Source organism: Grammomys surdaster, unplaced genomic scaffold, assembly GCF_004785775.1.
Source record: "Grammomys surdaster isolate TR1022 unplaced genomic scaffold, NIH_TR_1.0 437, whole genome shotgun sequence".
NCBI classification, from domain to species: domain Eukaryota; kingdom Metazoa; phylum Chordata; class Mammalia; order Rodentia; family Muridae; genus Grammomys; species Grammomys surdaster.
Genome location: NW_021604856.1, coordinates 187,601 through 212,117, shown reverse-complemented (window position 1 = coordinate 212,117; position 24,517 = coordinate 187,601). Strand labels below are relative to the sequence as shown.

The 24,517-nt window shown below is 46.2% G+C and overlaps 1 protein-coding gene across 1 annotated transcript in view; it reads right to left on the bottom strand.

Moving 5' to 3' along the window:
* Dapk2 (death associated protein kinase 2) overlaps positions 1–24,517 on the bottom strand; it is a 116,576-nt gene that overhangs the window by 25,198 nt on the left and 66,861 nt on the right. The window contains exons 4-5 of the mRNA XM_028781455.1: positions 15,111–15,249; positions 553–682 (exon numbers count right to left, since the gene is read on the bottom strand). Of these exons, the coding sequence (XP_028637288.1) occupies positions 553–682; positions 15,111–15,249 (269 nt within the window). The remainder of the gene's footprint in view (positions 1–552; positions 683–15,110; positions 15,250–24,517) is intronic.

The following is a 24,517-nucleotide window of genomic DNA, read 5'->3' as shown; positions in this document are numbered from 1 at the left end:
TCTCTCTCTCTCTCTCTCTCTCTCTCTCTCTCTCTCTCTCTCTCTCTCTGTGTGTGTGTGTGTGTATTTGTGTGTATGCATGCCTACAGGCCACAAGATAACCTTGGCTATTGTTCCTTCAGTATAACCTTATTTTTTTGAGGCAGTGTCTTTCATCAGCCTAGAACCTGTCTAGTAGGCTCAGCTGGCTAGCCATTGAGCCCAGTATCTACCTGTCTCTGCCTCCCTAGCTCTGGGATCACAAGCATGCTACTTGTAATCTGGGATCACAACTACTTTATTTTTTATTTATTTATTTGGCTTTTTTTTTTTTTCCGAGACAGGGTTTCTCTGTGTAGCCCTGGCTGTCCTGGAACTTACTCTGTAGACCAGGCTGGCCTCGAACTCAGAAATCCACCTGCCTCTGCCTCCCAAGTGCTGGGATTAAAGGTGTGCGCCACCACTGCCCGGCTTATTTGGCTTTCTTACAGAGATTCTGGGCCTTGAACTCAGGGCTAAACTCCCTCCTCAGTCTCGATGCCAGATTGAGAGAAAAACAATCCCAAAACTCACCAACAAATTCAGGTGTCCCAAAAATGTTTTTAAATTCAACTCCATCTTCTATTTCGTGAGCCAGGCCAAAGTCAATCAGCTTGATGTGTGGAATGGGGATATTCTTGTCTAACAACATAATGTTTTCTGGCTAGAGAACAAAACAGAAAGAAGGCAAGATAGTAATTAAAGTGTTGTTTTGTGTTTTCCTGTTGGGTTAGGGTGAGGTTCATGCTCTCTTGGCAAGGGGTCAGGGAGGGACTAAAATAGCAGAGTTCTTGTTTTTGTGTCCTAGGTCTTCTGTGAGCTCAAACCCAGAACCAAGGGTCAAGGAGCGGTTTTTTACTAACCCTGTACTGACAGAAAAACTAGAGAACTGGGCTTTTATTTCCCATCTGTCTCTGAATGGAAGAACCCTTCAATGAGGTTCTCTCTTCCTCATCTGTCAGACGACATCAATCAGATACCTGTAGCCTTTCCTATAAGCAAAGCTACCTCCCTGTGATGGGAGAGGGATACATGGGCTTCCCCTGAGTTTATACAAGGCTCGCTAGCCTTGATTGACTCTTTGACCTCCCTCTTGTCCTCTGGCCAGCCAGCTTCCTGTTGATTTTCTCTGAGACTTACCAGCTTCTCTCTGTGTGTTTAACTAATTTTGGCTTTTGGCAGGACGCAGGAAAAAAATGCACCTGATTTCCAGAGAAAATACCAGCTGCCCAAGCTATTTCCGGCCCTGAAACAGCTGCTGGCCGGACACTACAATGGCAGGCTTGGTGGAGAGAAAGGAGACTGACCAGACCCTCGCAGTCCACCCTGCCACCCCTCTTCCAGCTCCCAAAGTATCTGGCACAGGGACCTGAGATCTGCATTCTTCATTCCTATCCAAGCTCTGAAAAGAGTCAGGGAATGGACAGGTCTATCTGCTTAGCCATTTTTCCTTCACCCCACAACGACTGTATTAAATTCCATTTAAATTGAACTGTCCTAGAAAAAAAAAACTTCACCCATACAAAATCTTATATGTAAAGTTCACAACAGTATCTCCACAAGAGCCAGAAAGCAGAAAATGCCCATTAACTGATAAAGAGATACACCAAGCGGATGTACACACACCACATACGATATTCACATAGGAAGCCCTACTTTTTCCAGCCTGGGAACTGAACTCAGGACCTTACTTGTGTGAGATAAGTACTCTTACAGGCCCTAAGATTATTCTTTCATGATTAAAGAGGAATGAAACAAATAAAAAGGTAAAAGGGAATGAACTATTGATCTATGTTACAATGTAGCTAATAGCTAAGCCTTGAAAATGTTACACGAGCCAGATGTCAAGTTGCTTGCCTGAAACCCTAGTACCTGGGATAATAAAGAGGAAGATTGGAGTGCATTTGAGGTCAGCCTGGGCTACTCTTAAGTCTCTTCCAACAGAAGGAGGAGGAGGAGGGAGGGGGAGGAGGAGGGGGTGGAGGAGGAGGAGGAGGAGGAGGAGGAAAGGAGAAAGAGGAAGAAACATAGGCAAAAGGGCACACAATACAGGATTCTGTTTGTAAGAAATACACAGAGTCTAGGCAGATACGTATGGACAGAAAGAAGATTAGTGGCTGAATAAGACTTGAGGAATAGGGCCAGGGAGGCGGCTCAGTATGGAAAGCAATGGCTCTCAGCCTTCCTAATGCTGGGACCCTTTAATACAGCTCCTCGTGTTGTGGTGACCCCCAACCATAAAATTATTTCATTGCTACTTTATAACAGCGATTTTGTTACTGTTGTAAATTGGTAATGTACATATCTGATATGCAGGATATCCGATATTTGACCCCCACCAAGGGGTTGAGACCCACAAGTTGAGAATCACTGATGTGACAAAATTTGCTGCCAAGCCTGATGACGTGAGCTCAATCCTTGGGACCCACATGGTAGAAAGGAGATATCTAACTGCAGCAAGCTGATCTCTGACCTCCAAATGTGCACTGTTGCATGTGCATGTGTGTAAATGTACACATAAAAATGTAATAAATTAAAGAAAAAAGACCGTGGAGCCAGGCTGAGGTAGCACATGCCTTTAATCCCAGCACTCAGGAGGCAGAGGCAAGAGATCTCTGTGAATTCCAGGCCAGCCTGATCTACAGATCGACTTCTAGGCCAGCCAGGGCTACACAGAGAAATGCTGTCTTACAACAGGAAGACTGAGGAGTAGGTAGAGACTGCTAACAACGTGTGTTCTCTTTAGGGGGTGATAAAAATGTTCTAAAATTAATTCTAAAACTGCACTGGGAATGGTTGTGCTTTTGGTTATAAAATCTATCATTTACACACAGCAAGCGGTGGATAGGTAAAGCCCAGGAAGGCTGTTAATCAAGGTAAACACATTTGAGAGAATTGGAAGCCACCATTCTCAAAAGAACTGAGGAGGAGTTCCCACCTGTGCCTTTGCTTACACCACTGTTAGTGCCCCGAGGGCTTCTGGTCCACCCACTCCCACCTTAATCCCGGTTGGGTTTACAAGGCTTGCTCAAACTCTCTCTCCCTAGAAGACATTCCTAATAGCCCCAGCCAGGCCCTAGCTGACCTTGGTCACCTCTAGGCCTCTGCTTGTTCAGATCTTTTTGTTAGGACACCTGGCTGCTGTCTCCAGTCCAGCAGCCCCTGCCATCCTTCCTGACTGTCTGGCAGAGCTATCCTCAACCAGAGGGAGAACTGGGGCCTGGCAATGCCCTCCTACCCTACACGCTGTGTGGATCCCTCATGGTGACACACTGAACCCGACCCTATCTCTGAACCATGTCCCTAGCCTGGCTCTCAGGCCTTCAAGAGCTCCTAAGCTAGCTGCTCTCATCTTGGTCAAGAAAACTGGAAAGCAGGGAGGGGTACCTGGAGAGCTGAAGACTTTCCAGAGGACCAGAGTTGAAATCTCAGTGCCTATGTCAAGTTGGTCACAATAACCTGTGACTCCAGCTCCGGGGGATCTGACACCCTCCTCTGGCTTCCAAAGATGCTTGCCTATATGTGGTACTATACATACAGACATATACATAAATAAAAATAGAAAATGGGGAGTTCTAGGAAGAGAGGACCCAAGTTGAGTATACACAATTTTACGTGGCCTAGGGGTTCAACCGGGGAGATGGCCTTGGGGCCGCAGGAATACTCTGCTAAGTGATAAGGACTGGGATTCCCATTCCCACCTCACCGGCTACTCAACAGGCTTCTTGGATTAGCTGGCCCTCTACACTCAGACTGGGTACAGATAGGCCATTGGCTCCCTGCCACCAAACAATGTTGCTACTTCCAGGCCACTAAGAGATTCTAGGCTAGCCAGTGAACACAGGCTCCCTTATCTGCAGTTTTCCCAAGGCTTCCTTCTGCCATCCCAGCCTCCAGTAACAGCCTGATCAGCTCCAGAGACCAGAGACTACTCATTTTGGTGTTCCATAGGATCCTTGCAGCCACCCTGAGAGGTAGGCGCTACTACCGTTACCATTTCACAGATGTAGGAAACTGAGGCCCAGGGAACTAAAAGACTTGCTCAAGGCCCATCAGCTCATGATGGCAGGAGAGTTTCCCTGGTGGTCCAGCTTCTAATCTTACCCCATCAACCAGTCTTGCTAAATATCGCAGCCATCCCAGTGACCGCCAAAAGCTCATTCTGAGGACTGAGGCACTCAACCCCAGTTACCTTTCCAGCCTTGTGGTGGATCTCACATCTGGACCTGCTCTCATTCCCCACAGGGTGGATACCACCATCTCAGACACCTCAGATCACCTCTGGATGCAGCGCTACTTGCCTAGAGGGGCCTAGTGGGTGGCCTCTTCCCTGGGTCAATTCAATTCAATTCAAGGTTCCTGGTGTGGCCTCAGCTATCTTGCCTGTTGCACATAAATGCAGTGAAAGGGTTCCAGCCAGGGCTTCTTCCGTCTCTGCCCGGTTGGCATAAGCTACCACTAGGAGTGCCAGAGGGCCCTCCTGGCCAGAGAGCTGTTAATAGGGCTAAAATATGGTCTGAAAGGCAGCTTGCCATCCAGCAAACTGGCAGTTCCTCAGGTTGTGGACTTTCATTCCACCTCCCTGAACAAAAAAAAAGGAGCCCAAGCCTGGGGCTGGGAAAGACTTTCAGGTCCGAGACCCAAGGTGTAGAGTGTAACAAACTGAGCACTTCCTTTCTTTGGGTCCAGTTCCCCACTCAGCAGATGTCATCCAAAGTAGTTCCTTTAGAAGTTTTGATGTGACACACAATTCCAAACTGGCTGGGCAAATGTCTGCTGCTCTGAGCCCCAAGGCTGACATGAAAAGGATCCTGTGTCTCTGCCTCAGGTCAGGAAGGAAGACTAGGCCGTGGTAGCCACAGGAGGCTGGGCCCCAGCCAGACTGCCCTGTGGGTAGCACAATCCTATCGCATCCTCCTTGCCCCAGTCATCCTCGGCCAGTGGTATTCATTGCATCCAGGTACTTAGCCCACGCAGCTGACATCACCTGCAAAGCATGGCTGGAGGAGGTACCGCATTCTTTAGGTGCTGCTGCCCAGCCCAGAGAGCTGCCACCGGGGGATGTGGTGGGGTGGAATTGCCCCACCTGTCAAAACAAACATGCCTGGCTTAGCCTGCCACTCAGGCAGGCACTCTGGGAAAAGCCAACATGCCTGCTAGAGGTGCCTGCTGTGGTACCAACTAGAAGCTGGTCCTGGGGGTGAGGGGAAGGGGCGATATTCCATGGGATCAGCACAGCATGCCCAAAGGTTTGGAACAGGATGAAGCCAACCTTGGGGACTATGAGGTCAAGGGCAAAGGACAGGGCTTGACGTCAGGCAGGTCTGAGTTCTTTTCTCAGCTCTGTCACTGAAAATATGAAATGGCCAAAGTCACTGGACTTCTTGGGGGGGGGTCCCTCTTTCCTATCTACAAAGAGGACATGCCTAGTAGGTCATAGCATCGTTCTGAGGCTTCGGAGAGATGGTTGATGCATGAGGGGGAGTATGGTTCCCAAGAGAGGCTGTAGCACATTGGCTAAGCACATAGTAGCTCAAGAGTTCTCTCTGAGAGCGGTACTTGACACCCTGTTCAAACACCTGAGTTCATGAAGAACACTTCCTCGCACAAACCATCTTTCCCATACTCCTGTCTCTTGTTTCCCTTCCCCACACTGTCTTAACCTCCACCTTTACAATGTGGGGGCCATAAGGGATCTCAGAGGTCATTCAGTCAGTCAGCGGGAAAGCCCAGAGATGTCAAGTTGCTACAGAAGAGGCAGAGCCTGAGTGTACTGAGCTGCAAGTGCCTCCCATGGCTCGTCTGCTGCTAGGTGAGGCTGAGGCCCAGCTGGGCTTATGCTATGAGGGACAAGACAACTTCATGGGCAATCCAAGGCCAAACCCAGATTGGTCAGCCACCTCTGGGCAACCTGAAAAAAGCAAAACTGATCAATCATAAACAAAACCCTGACCCACAAGCCTCCAGTGTAGCCAGTGCCCCATTATATCTGTCATTCAAAGGCTTCCTGGCCCCTTGGCCCCTACTGCCAGCTCAACACCTACCTCACCTCCACCGCTGCCATCCCAACCAGCAGTTTATTCTGCCAGATAACCCCTATCCTAACAGTTCCTCTCCTCCTCACTGCACAAACTCCACACCCACACAGGAATGTCTGTGACCCATCCCTCCAACACACTAATGGTTCCCACCTCAGGGCCTCTGTCATCACTACACAGCCTCTAGCAGAACACCACCAGCCGATAATCACTTCCGTACGTGTCCTGACCACACTGCCCCGGGAGGAAGTCAGGGTCCTTTCCTCTTACTGCTGTCTCTAAGCATCCAAGAGCTGCCAGCCTTGTACTAGCCGTTCAGTTACTGGTTACAAGCAAGCAAACGAGCAAACCAATATAATCCCATGTGCATTTCTCACATCCTGTTTTCAAGAGGAAACCTGGTGTGGATAATGGTTAACAGCACAGGCCTTGGAATCTGGGTTCATCCTCCACGTTGCCATGAATAGCAGCCTGACACTGGGCAAACTACCTAACTTCTCTCATCTACAAATAAGGAATAATAATAAAAGCTACCTCGAGAACAGTGGTCTTCAAGCTTCCTAATGCTGCAACCCTTTAAAACGGTTGCTCGTGTTGTGGTGACCCCCAACCATCAAACTGTTTTTGTTGCTACTTCGTAACTGCAATCTGGCTACCATTATGAATCATAATATAATATCTGTGTTTTCTGATGGTCTTAGGTGACCCCTGTGAAAGGGTCATTTGACGCCCCCAGGTTGAGAACCACTGTTCTAGGAAGGTCAAACATGATGTACAAGGTGGACAGCAATCATCAGCCTCAACACTGTGACTATCCCACTGAGTCTTTTCCTCTCAGAATGAGGCTCTGGTCATCTGCCATCCTTTCAGGCATCACCCAAATTCTGTCTTTCCCAAGAGTTATCAGTTAAATCTGCAGCCCAGTCTTTCTCCTCCCCAGGCGTCTTGGAGAAGAGCTCTTTCTCCAAGATTTCTCCTCTCCCAAGCATTCTGGGAGTAGGTTCTGTCGTTATTTGATATTGTCTTTTGAGATAGGATCTCATTCTGTAGCACAGGCTAGCCTAGAACACGTGGTAATCCTGCCTTGGCCTGCTGAACACTTGGAATGACAGGGATGAGCCACCATGCTTGGATTTCTGGAAATGAGTCTTGCTTTCCCCACTGTGTTAAATATATATATATATACTTTTCCAATGTTCCTCACAGCATCTAGCTAGCACGTCATGTAGACTGTACAGGAAAACTTGTAGCACTTAACAGTTTATAAGGTCCTCATCTCTTTTCATCTCCACTGAGTGAGGCCGGTCCTGACAGGATTCAGGCCACACAGATGAAGAAACCAAGGCAAGAGGTCAAGAGTTCTCAAAGGTGTCTTAGCCAACAATAGGGGCTTGAGCGGAGCCTGCGTCCTACGTGCTCCCAACTCCTGCAGCCATGTCCTTTGGATCCCCCAGCCTGTCAGCACAGTAGGCATGTCACCATGGCTCTGTGCCTCAGTCAGTGTGCCACCCTAGCTCCCTGCTTTTCCTAGAAAAGCCACAGCTGTGGTTTAGGGAAGGGGCCGAACTCAGCTGCCCTTAGATTTGTCAAACCACAGCCTCCACCTAGTCGCCAGCAGAGGGACCGCTGTGTGGCTCTGACCTCTTGTCTCTGCTGGGAAAAACAGGAAAGGAAATCACTGCCTATCCTTTCTCTGCTCTACTGGGGAAGAGAAGTAACAACGCACTGTTTTTGTTGTTGTTGTTTTGGTTTTTTGTTTGTTTTTTTAGAAGAGGTCTTACTAGGTAGCTTTGGCCAGAGCCTAGAACCTGTGATGTAGACCTTGCTGGTAATCCTTTGGCTATACCTCCCAAGTGCTGGGATAACAGGCGTGCCACCACACCTGACTGTAAAACTTCACAACAGAGGCTGTGCTAGGACTACTGGTTTCCAGTGTTGGATCAGTCAGCAAGCACACGGGCTTCACAGTCTGTGCCACACGCCAGACAACATTTGCTACAAGCTCTCGTCCCTACCTATACATTCCTGATCAGATCTAGGGAGCCCTGTCTAAGCCATGAGGGATCCGAACTGGATACTAATATTCTGAGTTCCATGCTATATTTGGGGGGCCCAACAATTCAGGGGCCAGCTGCTTCTTAGAATCCCCTGGGACCACATTAAAATTAATTAAGCCCAACTCCAGAAGTGGGCTCACAGTTGGTGTTGTAAAACAAGCTCTGCAAAGAGTCACAGTGTTCAGCATTTGTCACGAGGGGCGACTGGCATCAGTCATGCATGAGTTCCTGTCCCTTTCTGCCCTGTGCTAACTGTGGGATCCTAGCAGGCCACTTTTTTTCTCTGAGTCTTGGCTGATTCATCTGTCAAATGGGAAAATGAATATGGCTAGGTTAGGTCATTTTGTTTTGTTCTTTTTTTAGGTTTTTTTTTTTCTTCTTCAAGACAGGGTTTCTCTGTGTAGCTCTGGCTGTCCTGGAACTCACTCTGTAGACCAGGCTGGCCTTGAACTCAGAGATCTACCTGCCTCTGCCTCTTAAATGCTGGGATTAAAGGCCGTGCACCACCACATCCTGCATGGTAGTTAAGGAGGCATAGTGAAGTCTCAGGACCCTCCTAGTGACTTCTTTTCTATGGTCTAACCTCAGAGCGTCGATCTCAGCACAGCTGCATGAGTGATACACACAGAGAGAAGAGTCTTCACAGGGTACCACCATCTCCCTCAAATGGACTAGGTGTTAAACCTGGGCACTCATTCACACATGCCTAGTACATATCCCCGGGTGAGCTCCATATTTCCAGTCGTATGGTATGCCACTGTCCTTTTATTTTACCTTTAGTCTTCACATAATAAGTGTTCCATGGATACCAACTGCCAATATTACTCATCATTGCTACCACCAGAGAGAGCACTGAATTCAGCACTATCTTGCTCACAAGTACCTTTGTCCACTGGATCTCAGAGAACCAGGAGGCAACTGGTTCATGGGAAGGGATTATCAAGTTGGTAAGAATTCTGTGAGTGTTTAACAGGGCATCATTAGGGCTCCTGGTGTGCTGTGATGGAACTTCAAAGAAACCATGTGAACAATACTTCAACCAGGAGAGGCTGGGCTCAGGTAGAGGGCAACACACAGCTGGGGGCAGCCAGACACCTCTGAGCCCCCTCACATGAAATGCTAGGAAATGTTAGGAAAGGAAATGTTCACAGAAGGAGAGGGATAGCGTAGTGAGAATTTTGGTTTCTTTATAAAACACAGAAATATTCTAAGAATGTGCTTTCATTTTAATCCCAGGTGTGGGATACAGAGCTGCTTCAGATTGTCCACAGCAGCTGACTATGACTTGCCTCATGCTCTAGCAGGGGCGTGATTTTATTAGCTGCAGATAGTGTTGGTGATTGTGTGATGTTTGAAATTCTGGGGATTTTTCAGAGGGTATATAAATGCTAGGGTCCCAAGAGGCAGGGTGGGTTGCTGGTTGTTGTTGGTCATAGTTTGTTAAGTAGTTGTGTGCAAGAAAGAAAGAAAGAAAGAAAGAAAGAAAGAAAGAAAGAAAGAAAGAAAGAAAGACGGACAAAGGAAGGAAGGAAGGAAGGAAGGAAGGAAGGAAGGAAGGAAGGAAGGGAAGATAGAAGAAATTAGATATCCTGACAAGCTTGCCTCAAGGAACTTGAGGCCTCTAATCAGCAGGAAATAGTTAATGATAACAATGACCCCTTCCCCCCCCCATCTAGTGTTAGGGAGTTGAAAGGGTGAAAGAAAAAGCATGAAGAAGAGTGGAAGAAAGAAGAACCCACAAAGTAGCCAAAGACAACTACAGGAGAGCATTTTTGGTTTACTTTGCTCAACTAAAAATTGGGAACAGGTTGACCCAAAGAAAGAAAGAAGAAAGAGAGAGAGAAAGAGAGGGGGAGGAAAGGGAAAAGAAAAGAAAGTAAAAGAAAAGAAAGGAAAAGGAAAGGAAAAGAAAAGGAAGGAAAAAGACTAGAAATCAGGTACCTGCTTGTCACTCAGGAGGCATAAGCAGGAGGATCAGGTGTCCACAGACATCTTTGGCTATATATATGTCATAGTTTGAAGCTAGCTTAGCCTACATGAGACTTTGTCTCAGAAAACCAAAACAAAATGTAAAGCCCAGCCCAGACCTTGGATTAACTGTGTGAATAACAAGTGCAGAGTTGTCATCTGATACTTGTGTGATCTTGAGCCTGTTACTGAATCTCTCTGAATCCCAAGTATTCAGTTTGTAAAAACTTGACATCACTTTCTGCTGCCATGAGGATCAAATGAGGAAAAAGAGGTGTGAGCATGCTGAACTCTAGAGAGTACTATGTCCTTAAAGTGTTGCCATGACTACTCTCATGCAAGCTTGCCCAGCAGTCTCCATCACACCATGACCATAGATGAGCACTGAGGATGACTCTGGGCATAAAGGAGCTGGGAAACATGGGTTTTGGGGGGAATTCCTTACTATGGAATTGACTAAAAGCCTCCTCAGAGTTTTGAATTTCCAGATTACGTATCAATTTAACCATTTCTTGTGATTTATTATTTTTGCTTTACTATACCATTCGTCCTGGGGACTACCTTCTATTCTGAACTATTTTCAGAGTTCTCAGGCTAGATTTGGTTTGTGCAGAGAGGAAAGGATACATTCCATTTCGAAGGAGAAACTCTCTAAAATAAACTTGTATACAACTCTCTAAAATAAATCTTGTAAACAAGACTGTATACAAACACTCTCCACAAGGCCTCTATTTGTACCGAGGACATGCACAAAGATGAGGTTTTTGAGTAGTTCTGAGGCCTATGTCCCTATGGGCTTCTTGCCTGATGGTCCCTGATACCAACAGGCATTCAGTCCATGTCCCTCTCAGCAGGGTAAGAACCCTTATTCTTCGACCCTATCCTACTGAAATCTGTGTCCAGTTCTATAACGCACACAAAAGTGGTCTCCACCCTGTCTGAGGTCAAGAGCTCATTCCTTGGAGGTGGGCGTGGTGAGTGAGGACCTATTAGGTTTTATTTCATATGACCTCCTCACCAAGCCTCACTGTGTCCATCTCCCTGAAGACATTAGACTCCTGGAAGCTAGAACAGCATCACATGGCTTCAGTGCTTTCCCCTGGATTATAGCAGGTCCTCAATGAATGTGCACACTGCTGAGCTAACTGCATCCTGCCTATAACCCACTTTGCACTTTCATGAAAAGATGCTGAGTTCTCATGACATCCAAGGGTCCATGGCTGTCACTAAGGTATGTATTCATGCGCTCACTCATTCACTCATCCTATGGCAGGTACTGGGCAGCGGAAAGTGACCCCTCAAGATCAACACTCCCAATGGAAGTTTGCACAGAGGGTAACAGACACAAAGACCTTGGTTAATTCTTAGTTATGCTTTTGACAGATAGCAGAGGCTTTTCCTTTTCCAGAGGAAAGGACAGTTCTGCTGGGTCTTAGAGAATGAGCAGAAAGGCCCTGAAAAGGAAAAGGGAAGAGTAGAGAGGTTGCAACACCCACCCTTGGTCTCTAGAATTGCCTGGAAGATGGGCCTCTGGGCATGCTGGTGGAGGATTATCTTCATGTTAGTGAATGTGGAAAGACCTATATTTATTGTAAGTGGGATCCTTCCCCAAACAGGACTCTATAAAATGGAGAGTCAGCTAAGCACAAGCATGCATTTTCCCCTTGACCCTATGCAATGCCTTGCTTCTTCAAGCTCTTGCTGCCGAGTGACTCCATGACTGTTCCCTTAAACTGTGAGCTGAGATATAAACCCTTTCTCCCTTGAGTTGCCTTTGTCATGGTAACTGAGACCCAGGCTTCCCAGGAGGCCATTCATACCACAAAGGCAGACCGGACAGCTAACCCTCCTCAGCCATAGCTCCTTCAAGCTGGAAAGAGGACCCAGAGAAGAGGTAATAGATGGGACATGGAGATGGCATGGTGTCTGCATCTTAGGGAAACCAGGCTTTCTTATGGAGGAGTAACAGGACACAAGCAAGTAGAGGGGAAAAGAAGCTCATTACAGAAGAGGAAGACTAACAAGGACAAGTAGATGTCAGATAGTAGAAAGCAACATGAAACCAAGACACCTCTTCTAGGCTACCAGCTGACTGTATCCTCTAAAGCTAGTAGAAACTTCCAGTATAACGGTACACAAAGCTACCTTCTGGGTATAGGAGGTGTCTCCTAGCCATGAGGAAAATCCATTTGTGGTCCTGCTGCTCATCATTTCCCAACGTTGCCTATCTGGGCCTATGCCAAGAAACCCACGAGAAGGGAGAATCAGAAAGTTCAGAGTCTATATACCTGAGGCCATGGATGGGCTTAGCAGCGTCTTTGTCCCACATGTACCATGGTAAACATTGACTGTCTCTAGGTCATGGAAAATGTCCAGACTCAGTCTGAGAGCTATAAATAGCCACCCTACCACACAGCAAGTCTCAGCTCTCGGCATTACCAGCGTTTGTTTTTCTAGTCTAGCAGAGCCCAAAACATTGTAATAAGAGTTGTGTTTTCTTTTCCACTCTTCTGGGAAGGGAGGTAACAATAACAGCACACAACACATACTCTGCATGTGCCACTGAGCGCGCTCCCCTCTGGTGTCAGCTCTGCCAGGTAGGGGGTGGTAGCCACAACAGGGCTGAAAACCCACGGTTCAGGTGTCTTCAGGTGTATGGCAGAATCAAGCATAAAGCCCAACCAACACAGCTGACTCCAACCCAGGCCCCGCTTCACCAGCTTCACCAGAGCAAACCCTTCCGCCTGTATCAGCCACTAGAGAAAAGACAAAGGGAGGCAGTCTCCAGGAGCCAGGAAAGTCCCAATAAGTTAATTGCCTACAATGTTATTAGGAAGGAGACACAGAGGCAATCCAATAAGACCATTACCTGCCCGGTGTATTCCCACTGTCCAAAAGCTTATCCAGACCCACCCTCCACTGGGACCCCAACTTTGATTTTGTGACCCCCCTGAGAGAACTCTGTAAACCATCTTCGTAGAAATCATTTTAAAAGCCTGTAATAACTGGCATCAGGAAGGGCCTCATGCTGGGGTAAGAGCTAGGACAGAGATTCATGCTTGGGAACTGAGCCCACGCCCTCCGTGTGGGTACTATGAGACTGTGGACACACGCGTCGTGTTCTCTCTGGATCAGTCCCTCAAACCAAAACATGGTGTCCTTGTGAATGCTACCTACTCCTTTCCTTCACATGAAATTGAGCTGCTAAGCAATTATGAGTTGAACCTGTCCCTTACTGTCCCTTACCTAGATTACGTCATAGCTGCCCAGCTGTGACAAAAAAAGCTGTGCCCCCTTTATATCCATCTTCTCAGCCAGAGGGATCAAACTGAAACATCTGCGTGCTACCCTGGCCCCTGTATCTCTCAGGGTAAAGGGCCTCCTTGGCTTGGCCTTAATGGCTCCTGATTGCTTCCGGCCCTCTTCCCAGCCTCTTCTCCAGTCATGCGCACACATCCTTTCTCTGTTCTTCATTGAACGTTTGTGTTGTTATGGCGATTATATACACAGTATATAAGTCTTTCTTCCTCCAATGGTCCTCTCCCTCTGCAAATCCCTGCTGATTCTTTAGAAAAGACAAATGCCAGCTTTTCCAAGCAGCTCTCTCTGATAACTTCAGGATGAGTTAAAAGTCTGTCCTTTGGGTGCACTAGCTCTGCCCCCCACTACCACCCCGACTCCCTCAGTGCTTCCCTCTGTCACAACTCTTAGAATGGCTGATCTTTCTTTTCTATCTCCTGCACAAATATCCTTGGGGGGGGGGGAACAAACTAGCCAGGTGAATGGTGGCACACACTTTTAATCCTCAGCACTCTGGAGGCAGAGACAAGCAGATCTCTCTGAGTTTGGGGCCAGCCTGGTGGCCTACAGAGGGAGTTCCAAGACATTCAGAACTGCATGAAAAAAAAGCCCCTGTCTCCAAAAACAGAAAGAAAGAAAGAAAGAAAGAAAGAAAGAAAGAGAGAGAGAGAGAGAGAGAGAGAGAGAGAGAGAAGAGAAGAGAGAGGGGAAGGAAGGAAGAAGGAAGGAAGGAAGGAAGGAAGGAAGGAAGGAAGGAAGGAAGGAAGGAGAAAAGAAGAAAAGAGAAAAGAAAAGAGCTAAGTTCACAAAACAGTACAGGGGTTTCTACAGAGAAGACTAGCCAGCCAGGTGTGGTGGTGCACACCTGTAAGCCCGGCATGTGGGAAGCAGCCATAGGAGAATCAAGAATTCAAGGCCAACAAGTTTGAGGTCAGCCTGAGGTATATGAGTGTGACTCAAAAGCAAAATAAAGAAGCAATAGCAACCACTAGTGTGTGGGCGTCCACCTACAAACAGGAATCTATTCATGAGGTGAAGGGACATCGATGAGTCAGCCCTGCAAAGGCCCCTCAGTCTCCATGCCTCAGCTCAGTCACTGAGAAAGCCAATCCCTCTGCCTTGACCACAGCACACATGCAGTTAAACCTGGTCACGATGAACTTTCTCAACCCTGAACACCAGTCCCCACAAATGATCAGTGGGTCCTGGAAGCAGTCCTGTGGCTCCAGTTTGGGATGAGGGGGGAGCAGGGAGCCAACAGTCCTTGGGCTCCAAGATCTATCATCTCCACGGAGGAGACACAGAAGGCCACACCGTGCTGGGTCTAGATTATCAGCCAACCTCAGCAAGTCTGCAGATCCTGCTAGTTCCGCCCACTCATGATTTAGCTCTTCCTTGTCAGTAGGTTTCCTCTTGTGAAATGAGTTTTGTTTCAAATTTCTTGTTGCTGCTTTTTTTTTTTTTTTTTTTAACAGTATGCCTCACCTACTCCCTGGAAGAGATTACAAGTGTTCAAAGTGCTTCTTGTAGTCAGCCCCACATACGGAAGACCTGATAGAAGTGAAACTGAGGTGGATACATGCAACAGGCCATTCCTTGCCCCAAGGTTTGGCGTTGGTGTTGAAGGAGCGCAGAGTGGGCCTGTGGGCACTAGACCCTTCCTATCTATGACAGGGGGACAGGGTCCCTTCTTCCTAAACACTTCATGCTCTTTGTTCCCCTTACTGACCTTGAGATCAAAGTGAGCAATTTTCTTTGTGTGAAGGTAATTCACCCCATCCAGGATCTGTTTAATGAAGCTGGTGGCCTCCTCCTCACTTAACGACTCCTTCTGGGCCAAGAAATCGAACAGTTCTCCTCCGGACACTCTGGAAGACACCGGTGGGGAGGGCCAGGCCCAGTTAGTTTTGTTTGTCGTGAGGCCTGGCTCATGGGTGCAGGTCCTACAGCTGACTCTCACACGGTCTGGAAAGTAGGATCTCCCTTGCCCTGCCTGGAGCTCAGTCTAATCGGTACTTAATGCTGGCTTTGCTTCTGTATTCTTTCTGTTGGAGCTCTGAGTAAAGAATCACACCATGAGGCTGTTCCCAGAAAGGCCTCTGTTCGTGCTCTAGGTCCAGGTCTCTCGTTACCCTGAATATTACCCTTTTTCCGTAAAGAGCAGGCCGTGCACCACTGTGAATCACATTTCAGATAGAGCAGCAGTGTGAATGCTAAGGTACAATGCCCTGGCATCTAGTTAGTTAGTTGGTGACGATGGGGCACACATGCCCATGGCACACAGGCAGAAGTCACAGGACAACTTGCTGGAGTCAATTCTCTCCTCCTGTTCATGTATGTTTCAGGGATTGAGCTCAGGTTTCAGGCTTGGGGCAGCAAGCATCTTCTGCTGTTAAGCCATCTCCCCAGTCCCTGACTTGGTATCTTGTTTGTACATATGAACAAGTACCATCTGTCCCGCACATCAAGAAGACAAAGAATGATATGTGAATTATTTGTTAATAATAATAAAAAAAAACCTCCTGAGAATTCATTGCAGCCACCAGACCAATGAATAACAACAATGCCCTCACACACGATTCATAAAAGATGAAACCACAGACTACAGTGAGGTATACCAGTCCATCACTGTCAAGGACCCCTCCGATATGTGCTTGCCGTGTAGATCACCAGATGACAAATTCCTAACTGTCCTGAACTCAACTAGGAATGATTTTCCCTGTTCTTGCAGCTCTCCGGAACCAATGAAGTATTCTGCATTTGTCCTGACTCTGCATGGGCATTCATTTGTGCACACATGCACGTAGAAGCAAGAAATCCATGTCAAATGTCTGTCTCAAGTGCTCTCTGCCTTATATTTTAAGACAAGATCTCTCACTGAACCTAGAACTCTGGATTCAGCTAAACTAGATGCCTGCAAGCTCCCCCTGTCCCCTTTTCCCTCGTGCAGAAATCAGAGATGCATCGCTTCAGTGTGAGAGCCAGAGACTTGGACACAGGTCTTCATGCTTATGCAGGGAACAGTCACCAACTGAGCCATATCCATTGTCTGGGCACCAATCTGCATTATCTTTTAAAGTTCTACAGTCTATCCAGGCTTGGGGACAAGTAGACCTTGGAGAGTTCCAGGACAGCCAGAGCTACATAGAAGGATACTATATATCATATATAAATCATTTTATACATATATATATATATATATATATATGTATATACATATACATATATATATACACACACACATGTATGTATGTATGTATGTATGTATGTATGTATATGGCTTCTTTAGCTTTGCTCAGCTCTTCTGTAACTTACAAATAATTGTATGAAATACAGTGCGTATAAAACTAAAATTACACAAGCACTTGAGGGGCAAAAGCAGAAAGATTGTCACAAACTCAAGGCCTATCCAGTCCATCCAGCCACTTCCAGGCCATCTTGACATTCAGAGTAAGACCCTAACTCAAAAAGGACAAAGCCCCAAGTGAAACAAAAGTAAATTGGGATGAAATAGAGAACTTCTTTGTTTTTTTGTTTTTGTTTTTGTTTTTTTCGAGACAGGGTTTCTCTGTGTAGCCCTGGCTGTCCTGGAACTCACTCTGTAGACCAGGCTGGCCTCAAACTCAGAAATCCGCCTGCCTCTGCCTCCCAAGTGCTGGGATTAAAGGCATGCGCCACCACCGCCCGGCCAAAGAACTTCTTTAAAACCCTTGCAATATCTATTTTTATGTTTATCTACGGTACTAATAATTCTTCTAAGTCTCTTACCCAAAAAGATAATCTGCCTCTGTGTTCCAGTGAACCTCAAACAGAAACCTTCCAGGAAGACAATTATCTATGAAGCAAGTCCCCACGGCGCACCCCCGGCCCTCCAGACAAGGCGCCTAGTGCCTTGATCTTGAATTTTCCAGCCTTGAGAAGTGTGAGAAATAAAGACCAGTTTGTGGTATTTTCTTATATAGCTGCTTGAAGAACCCAACATAGGATGTTTGTATCGAGTGGGGTGACATCGTAACCAAAAAACCAACAAACTAAAAACATGGGAGTGGCTTCAGAAATAGGTAAGGCGCTGAGGCAGATGAGTTGTGAAATGCATGCTGGAATTTGTCTTCAATGTCATAAGTGTGCCGCAGAGAACGGTTCTGGGGAGGAGAGTCTCAACACCCTGAAAGTATCTAAGTGGTTCTAAATAAAACTCAGGTAGAAATACAGACGGTGGCCTGCCATTCCGAAAAGGTTTGCAAATAGATCTGAGGAACGTGGCATCAGTCAGTATTTTATTACCATTCTTGTAATAAGATAGCAGAGAAATGTCACTGAAGTTTGTTCTTGTGCTAGAGTCTTACAAAAGGACAAACTTGTGAATGATGAGGCTGGGTGTTTGGCTAGGAAAATGTCTAAGCTCAATGCTGATGGAGTCTATTTTTCTTGACACAGTAAAATGTAAATGTATGTGTGTGTGTGTGTGCGTGTGTGCGTGTGTGTGTCTCTTTCTGTCTCTGTGTGTATGTGTGTGTATGTGTATATGTGTGTATATGTGTGTGTGTATATGTGTATATGTGTGTTTATGTGTATGTGTGTGTATGTGTGTATGTGTGTGTATATGTGTACGTGTGTGTATATATGTGTGTGTGTGTGTGTGTGTGTGTGTGTGTGTGTGTGTGTAGACAGCTTGCAGGAGTCAGTTCTTCAGTTCTCTCCTCCCACCATATGGATCCCAGGGATCAAACTCAGGTCATCAGTCTTGGTGACAGGCACCTTACTCACTGAGCAATTTCACTGGCCCAAAGAGGAATGTTATAAAATAAAATACTTATTTTTAAAAATAAGGAAGATGTAAAAGTTTTAAGTTTTTTCGGCCTATTCCTACTGGGAAGAAAGCCATGAGAAACGCTGTGGCAAGAGAACACAGGTGAGGCTGAGGTTAGCGTGATAAGGAGCTTTACAAGGATCAGCTCTCCCAAGGAAGGCCAAGTGTTCGTCATCAGAACAATGGAGATTAGTCAACTGTATAAAGGGCCTATTGTCCAAGACAATGAGATAATGGTTTCAAGTCATCTCAGACTTCATATAAGGGAACAGCTCCACGCCTGTCACAGGGCCACACAAAGGGCCTGGAGGACAGAATCCTACCAAAGGAAGAGCACCCCACTGCCCAGCCCGGTTCATGTTGAGGCCTTTACTTCCTGAACTCTAGTACCAGGCTCATCAGTCACCCCAGGTGTGGCTCCACTGGCTCCTAAAGTGACTGCTCTGTGCCAAGCAAAGTGGTGTGGGTGTGGCTACTTCTACCTGGATTTCAAAGGATGCCTCAGAGCTTGGAGGCCCCTGGAAGGAGAACTGTGCTGGGGTGGAGGCCAATGCAGAGAGTACCTACTGCATCAGGCAAATACGATCACCTGGAGACACCAGACCAGTGGACCCACAGGTGTACGTATCATTCTTGTCTGGAAGAGCCACAGCCAGGCAACTCCAACCTGTGAGGGTTATGGTGTAGACTACTCAGAGCAAAGACAAGAGGGCACGGTTACCAAAGCTGTTATGCAGGATCTGTGCCCTGGTGGGTCTGAAGTGCAAAATATTGGGCCAAAGGTGGTTTTAGACTGACTCAAGATCCATCAATCATTTCTATCTTCCCAGTTTGCTCCTTTGAAATAGAATGGTCTACACTACCCCTACCCCACTCGGAACTTTAAAACCACAGTGCTTGTCGGTTGCTCCCACTTCAGCTGAAGTGTAGTTTGCTCAGAATGGATCCCCTTGACTCCCATTCAGAACTAACCTGGATGTGCTGGCTAAGATGCTGGCTTCTGTTTGTTTGTGTGTGTGCTGGCTAAGACACTGACTTGTTTGTGTGTTTTTGTTTTGTTTTTGTTTGTTTGTTTTTTTGAGACAGGGTTTCTCTGTGTAGCCCTGGCTGTTCTGGAACTCACTCTACAGACCAGGCTGGCCTCGAACTCAGAAATCCGCCTGCCTCTGCCTCCCAGGGGCGGATATTAAAGGCATGAGCCACCAGGCCTGGCTTGCCATCAGTGTTTAAATTCTGATGCTGAAATCAGTTTAGACTTTTCAAGCCTCTTAGTACAAAGGATCTATTTTACATGAAGGGATAACATGAAGTTTGGGGAGAGGGGGATGAGATGCCACAGTCGGACTGAGACAGACAACAAAGAGGCACAAATGCTAGACCTAACTGGCTGTGACCTGGTGACTCACTCGCCTGCTCTAGGAAAGCCATGGTTTTTCCCACCTGAAAAAGAGCAGATTGGGCAACATGGCCCCTAGAGCTTCCTCTCCTTAGTTTTATAAAACATGGCCTCTTCATGGACTCAGGATGATCTACATATGGTTCCTGATTTACACATAAATCTTCATAAAATAATCCCTAGAAAACTACAGGATTTGCCCTTTCCAACATTTTCTGCACCTCCATAATGGCATACATGAGCATCCTGCCCTGGGTACAAGCCCCTCTGTTTGCTGAAGCCCCCTCTGTCTAGTCTGTTCAACAGTGTTTAGCCACTAAATGTGTGTGGTTACTGAGCACTTGAAATACGGCCAATGTGACTAAGGAACTCAATTTTTAAATTTAATCTAATTTTAATACAAAAACTCTGCCGGGCAGTGGTGGCGCATGCCTTTAATCCCAGCACTTGGGAGGTGGATTTCTGAGTTTGAGAGTTCGAGGCCAGCCTGGTCTACAGAGTGAGTTCCAGGACAGCCAGGGCTACACAGAGAAACCCTGTCTCGAAAAAACAAAAAACAAAACAACAAAAAACTCATTAAGTATAAAATTTCTTTATTAAACACAAGTTTACTGTTTAGAACAATAGAACTGCCGTTCACTTTAATCAGGGCAATACCTATAAGCAAATATGTGCTCTGAGTGTCAAATCCACATTAGCTTATGTAGACTTAGAATATATATATTATATATTATATATAACAATATATTCTATTATACAATATATTTATATTATATATTAATATGTATATATTAATATATTATAAATATGTAAAATGCTCATCAATAACTTCATACTACCTACATATTACCTACATATATGTTGGAGTCAATAAAATTATTATTAACATCAGGTCACCTATTACTTTTTACCTATTCAGTGTGGCTACTAGAAAATTTAGAATTGCATTTGGTCAACATTCAATTTTATTGGACTGAATAAAAAGAGAGAACATGAGCTATGTGTTAGCAATCGTCATCTCTGGTTTGTGACTGTGTCTGTCACATGACCAGCAGCCTTTCCTGCTGTGAGGGACTGTACCCTCACAGTGAGTCTAAGTAAACACCTCCTCTCTAAAGTTGTTTTTGTCCGGACATTTTTAATCTCAGCACCAGGGTTAGTGTTTATTTTAGGTTGGGGGGAGGGAGGACAAGGGTGCACACTGTAGCAAACAGGCTGTCTGTTAAATTTCAAAGCTGGGACAAACTAGCTTAGGTGTCTATTTAACATATGGGAATGGACCTGGCCTCTAGGTTCTCCCAGTGTGCCTCAGTCCCTACCAGCTACAGAGTGTGGCTGCCCCTCCCCCAAAGGCTCTTCCCTAGAGAATCCAGACATTTTAGTTACCCATCTCTTTTGGATCCTTTTACACCTTTGGCCTTCTCTCTCTCTCTCTCTCTCTCTCTCTCTCTCTCTCTCTCTCTCTCTCTCTCTCTCTCTCTCTCCTTATGTGGTTCAGGGACATGACCATTCTGGACTCTCCCAGATATGTCTGCCTCTGGCTATGCTCTCCTGCATATCTAGAATAAATGTTTTCCTCCACCATACCCAGGACCAGTCCTGTCCTTTCCTTTCCTTTTTATTTCTTTGTTCACTCACTGTCCATGCCGCAGGACCTCTCTGCTCAGAGTGAGCTGGGTGTGGTCTGTAGAGGCTGAATGGGTGCTGGAGATCAGGCTAGCACAGCATTTTCTATGCTCATGGTGACATCATCCAGCATCCTGTCCCCACCCTGATTTGGGGCAGGTGCTGGAACCTCACAGTTGCTGCAAGGGATACCTTGAGTCTGTCCCAGGAAGGGTTAGGGTGGAAGTCCAGTCCTTCCACAACCTTAACCTCAGGATGGGCTGTGATAGTTCCTGGATGTCAGCTTTTCTTCTTGAAACAAGAGTGAGACTTCTCCTAGCCACTTTCAGGCTGGGAGGAATCCTGATACCTGGCTGACTCAGGCTGGGAGGCCTTGATAAGTCCTTGAAATGAACACTAGATACTATGTTCACCTCACTGCAGGGGTGCCGTGCTGGAGGAGGTCTCAAAGTTTTATTTAAAGTTCACCATTCCTACAATATGCCTTCTTGAAAATTCTCTCATTTAACCCTCACATCCACCTGGAGGAATGCAGTTTCTTCTCTCTATATATTTAGGATAAAACTGAGGGCCAAAGAGAGTAAGTACCCCACACACACACACACACACAGCTAATGAGTGACACATCACCTGACTGCAAGTCCTCCATGTGCTCCTTTCTTCCTGCCCTCTCCACATCATGCAGCCCAAGTGTCTCGAAATGAGGACACGTCAGAGCCATACAGACATTGTCCCTGACACGCCCGTGCAGACGGCCACATCAGGATCCACTGTCACTCTCCACACAAACTCGTTTGCTTCTGAAAGACGAAAGACGCTGTATGCAAAAGCCATTCAATAGAAGTTTGGTGACTCAGCTAGTACGGTGCTCGCCTAGCATACAGGAAGCATAGGTTTGATCCAGTGTTTCATGAACTCGACGTGGTGGTGGCACACATTTGTAATTTCAGGACTCAGGAGGGAGGGGACAGGAAGACCAGTAGATCACGGCCAACCTTGACTACATAGAGAGATTAAGAACTGCCAAGCCTACAAGACATCCTGTCTCAAAACAAAACAAACAAACAAACAAACAAACAAAAACATTTTAAAATGGAAATAAATTAAAGCATTGATAGGGGCTGGAGAGATGGTTCAGCAGTTAAAAAAAAAAAAAAAAAAAAAGGCTGCACAAGGGCATGAGCTTGTTTCCCTAGACTTACATGGAAGTTTACAACTGTCTATGCCTCCAGTTCCCAGAGATCTGAAGCCTTCCAGCCTCTGTGGGCACTGCTTGCATATGGTAGATTTACATCCATTCACATAAAATAAAAACAGAATAAGAGAAAATGGAAGCATTGAGCTGAGACTAGAATTCAAAAGTAGAAGTTAGCCATGCTGTCTCTACAAGCCTGGAGACATAGTTTTTACAAAGAGCCTCTCAGTTCTGAGACCTTTGTCCTGGGTCATTTTCCATCTCTTTCCGGGCTTCTTTTAACTCACAGCTCAAACCAAACCCCTCCAGCACAGGCTAAGTAAGAGTCTGGCCTCGTCTCTTCTGTAATGGTGTTCTCAGGGTCAACTCTTCCCTTGCAGGTTGGTACGCCTGGTGAAATGCTTTCCAGACTGCTTCTGGTAGCATGTATATGACCTGCACAGGCAATAATGGAATGATAATGTTGCCACAGCTGCTGGGCCTAGGAAACATCAGGATCACCTCGGAACCCCTGCCAGGGCATCACTCGCTGTAATCCTGGAGTCCAGGAGGCCCTCAGGGCATTTAGAGCTACAAAGGGGCATTCTCCACATATGACATGAGTTCAGCTATTGAGATTTTGAATATAGTCTTAGAGCTATATGGAAATCAACTCACACAGACAGCAAAATCTTTCCTAATCCTCCCTATAATCTCCATGACCAGAAACAGGTGCTCCTAAGAAGGCCAGAGATGGGATAAAGACAGCGGAAAGGAACAGGAGTTGGGCATGGCGTGTCTTCTGGTACTGGCCTGTTTGGCAGAAACTAAAGGAAGCACCAACCCAGACAACAGCTGCTAAAGAGTGCAATGGGACCAGAGTCAATTCGCCCATCAAAACTGCAAGTGAGGGGCTGGGGAGATGGCTCAGTGGGTAAGAGCAATTGTTCTGTCAACATGAGGACCTGAGTTCAAATCCTCAACACCCATGTGAAAAGCTGTGTGTTGCCATGCACACCAATAAGCCTAGCACTGTGGGAGACAGGAACAGGAGAATCAGTGGGGTCTGCTGGCTGCCGGTCCAGCTCCAGATTCAGGGAGAGACCCTATCTCAAGGAAATAAGGCAGAGTATAATATTGCAGGACACTGGATGTCTTCCTCTGGCCTCCACACACACATGTACATATACTGAACACATATGTGTGCACGCACACATTATATACATGTGGTAACACATCTATACACTCATACACTTGTCATCCCAGCACTGAATAGGCTGAGCTGGGGGTGTCATGTGGTCTAGAGCATCCTGGACTACATCAGTGAGATGCTGTCTGAGAAAAATACCAACAGATAAACAGGCAAATTCTGAAAAATGAACGAGTGGACACTAACACTTAAGTCTAACCACTGGGCAAACCTGCTGCCCAGAGAGGACCCAAATGCCAAGAACTTCTGAGGAGTCCAACAGGACTCACTCAAGTCCAAGAAACACCAATTAAAGTGACAAGATACTGATTTGTAACTATAAAGATGAATAAAGGAAGACACATGTTTTAAAACAGATGTCCCACAGACGCCAAGGCTGAAGGCAAATAGAAACACTCCCCTGTTCCTGCATTCTTCGGAAGTAAAGCCAGCGAGAATGTATACCTGTCTACCTTTAATTTAATCTTCCAGTCCTAGAGATTCAGCTGAAATAACTAATGCAAAAGAAAAGGGGCATACCACTGGGAAGAAAGAGTTCTATCAGTAAAGTCTGGAAAGGATAAACACTGGAAAATTGTAAGCAAATGTCCAGCAATAGAGAAACACTGATGTGTAATTTAATGAAACGTGATATAGTTATTTAAAAGGAAAAAAGGCTATATATGGAATTTTGTTAGTTGGAGACAAAAGTGGAACAGGAAATTGTAAAATTATATACAAAGTGATAAAGATTGAGGGGGACCACAGAGAGACACAGTAGCTGTGTTTGGACTGGAGGGTTATAGACGCCTTTCCTTATAGTTCCTGCGGGGTTTTGTTTTTTTTGGTTTTTGTTTTTTGTTTTTTGGTTTTTGGGTTTTTTTTTTTTTTTGGTGGGGGAGGGAGGAGATAATAGTCATTTAAAGAAGTGACTCTGGATT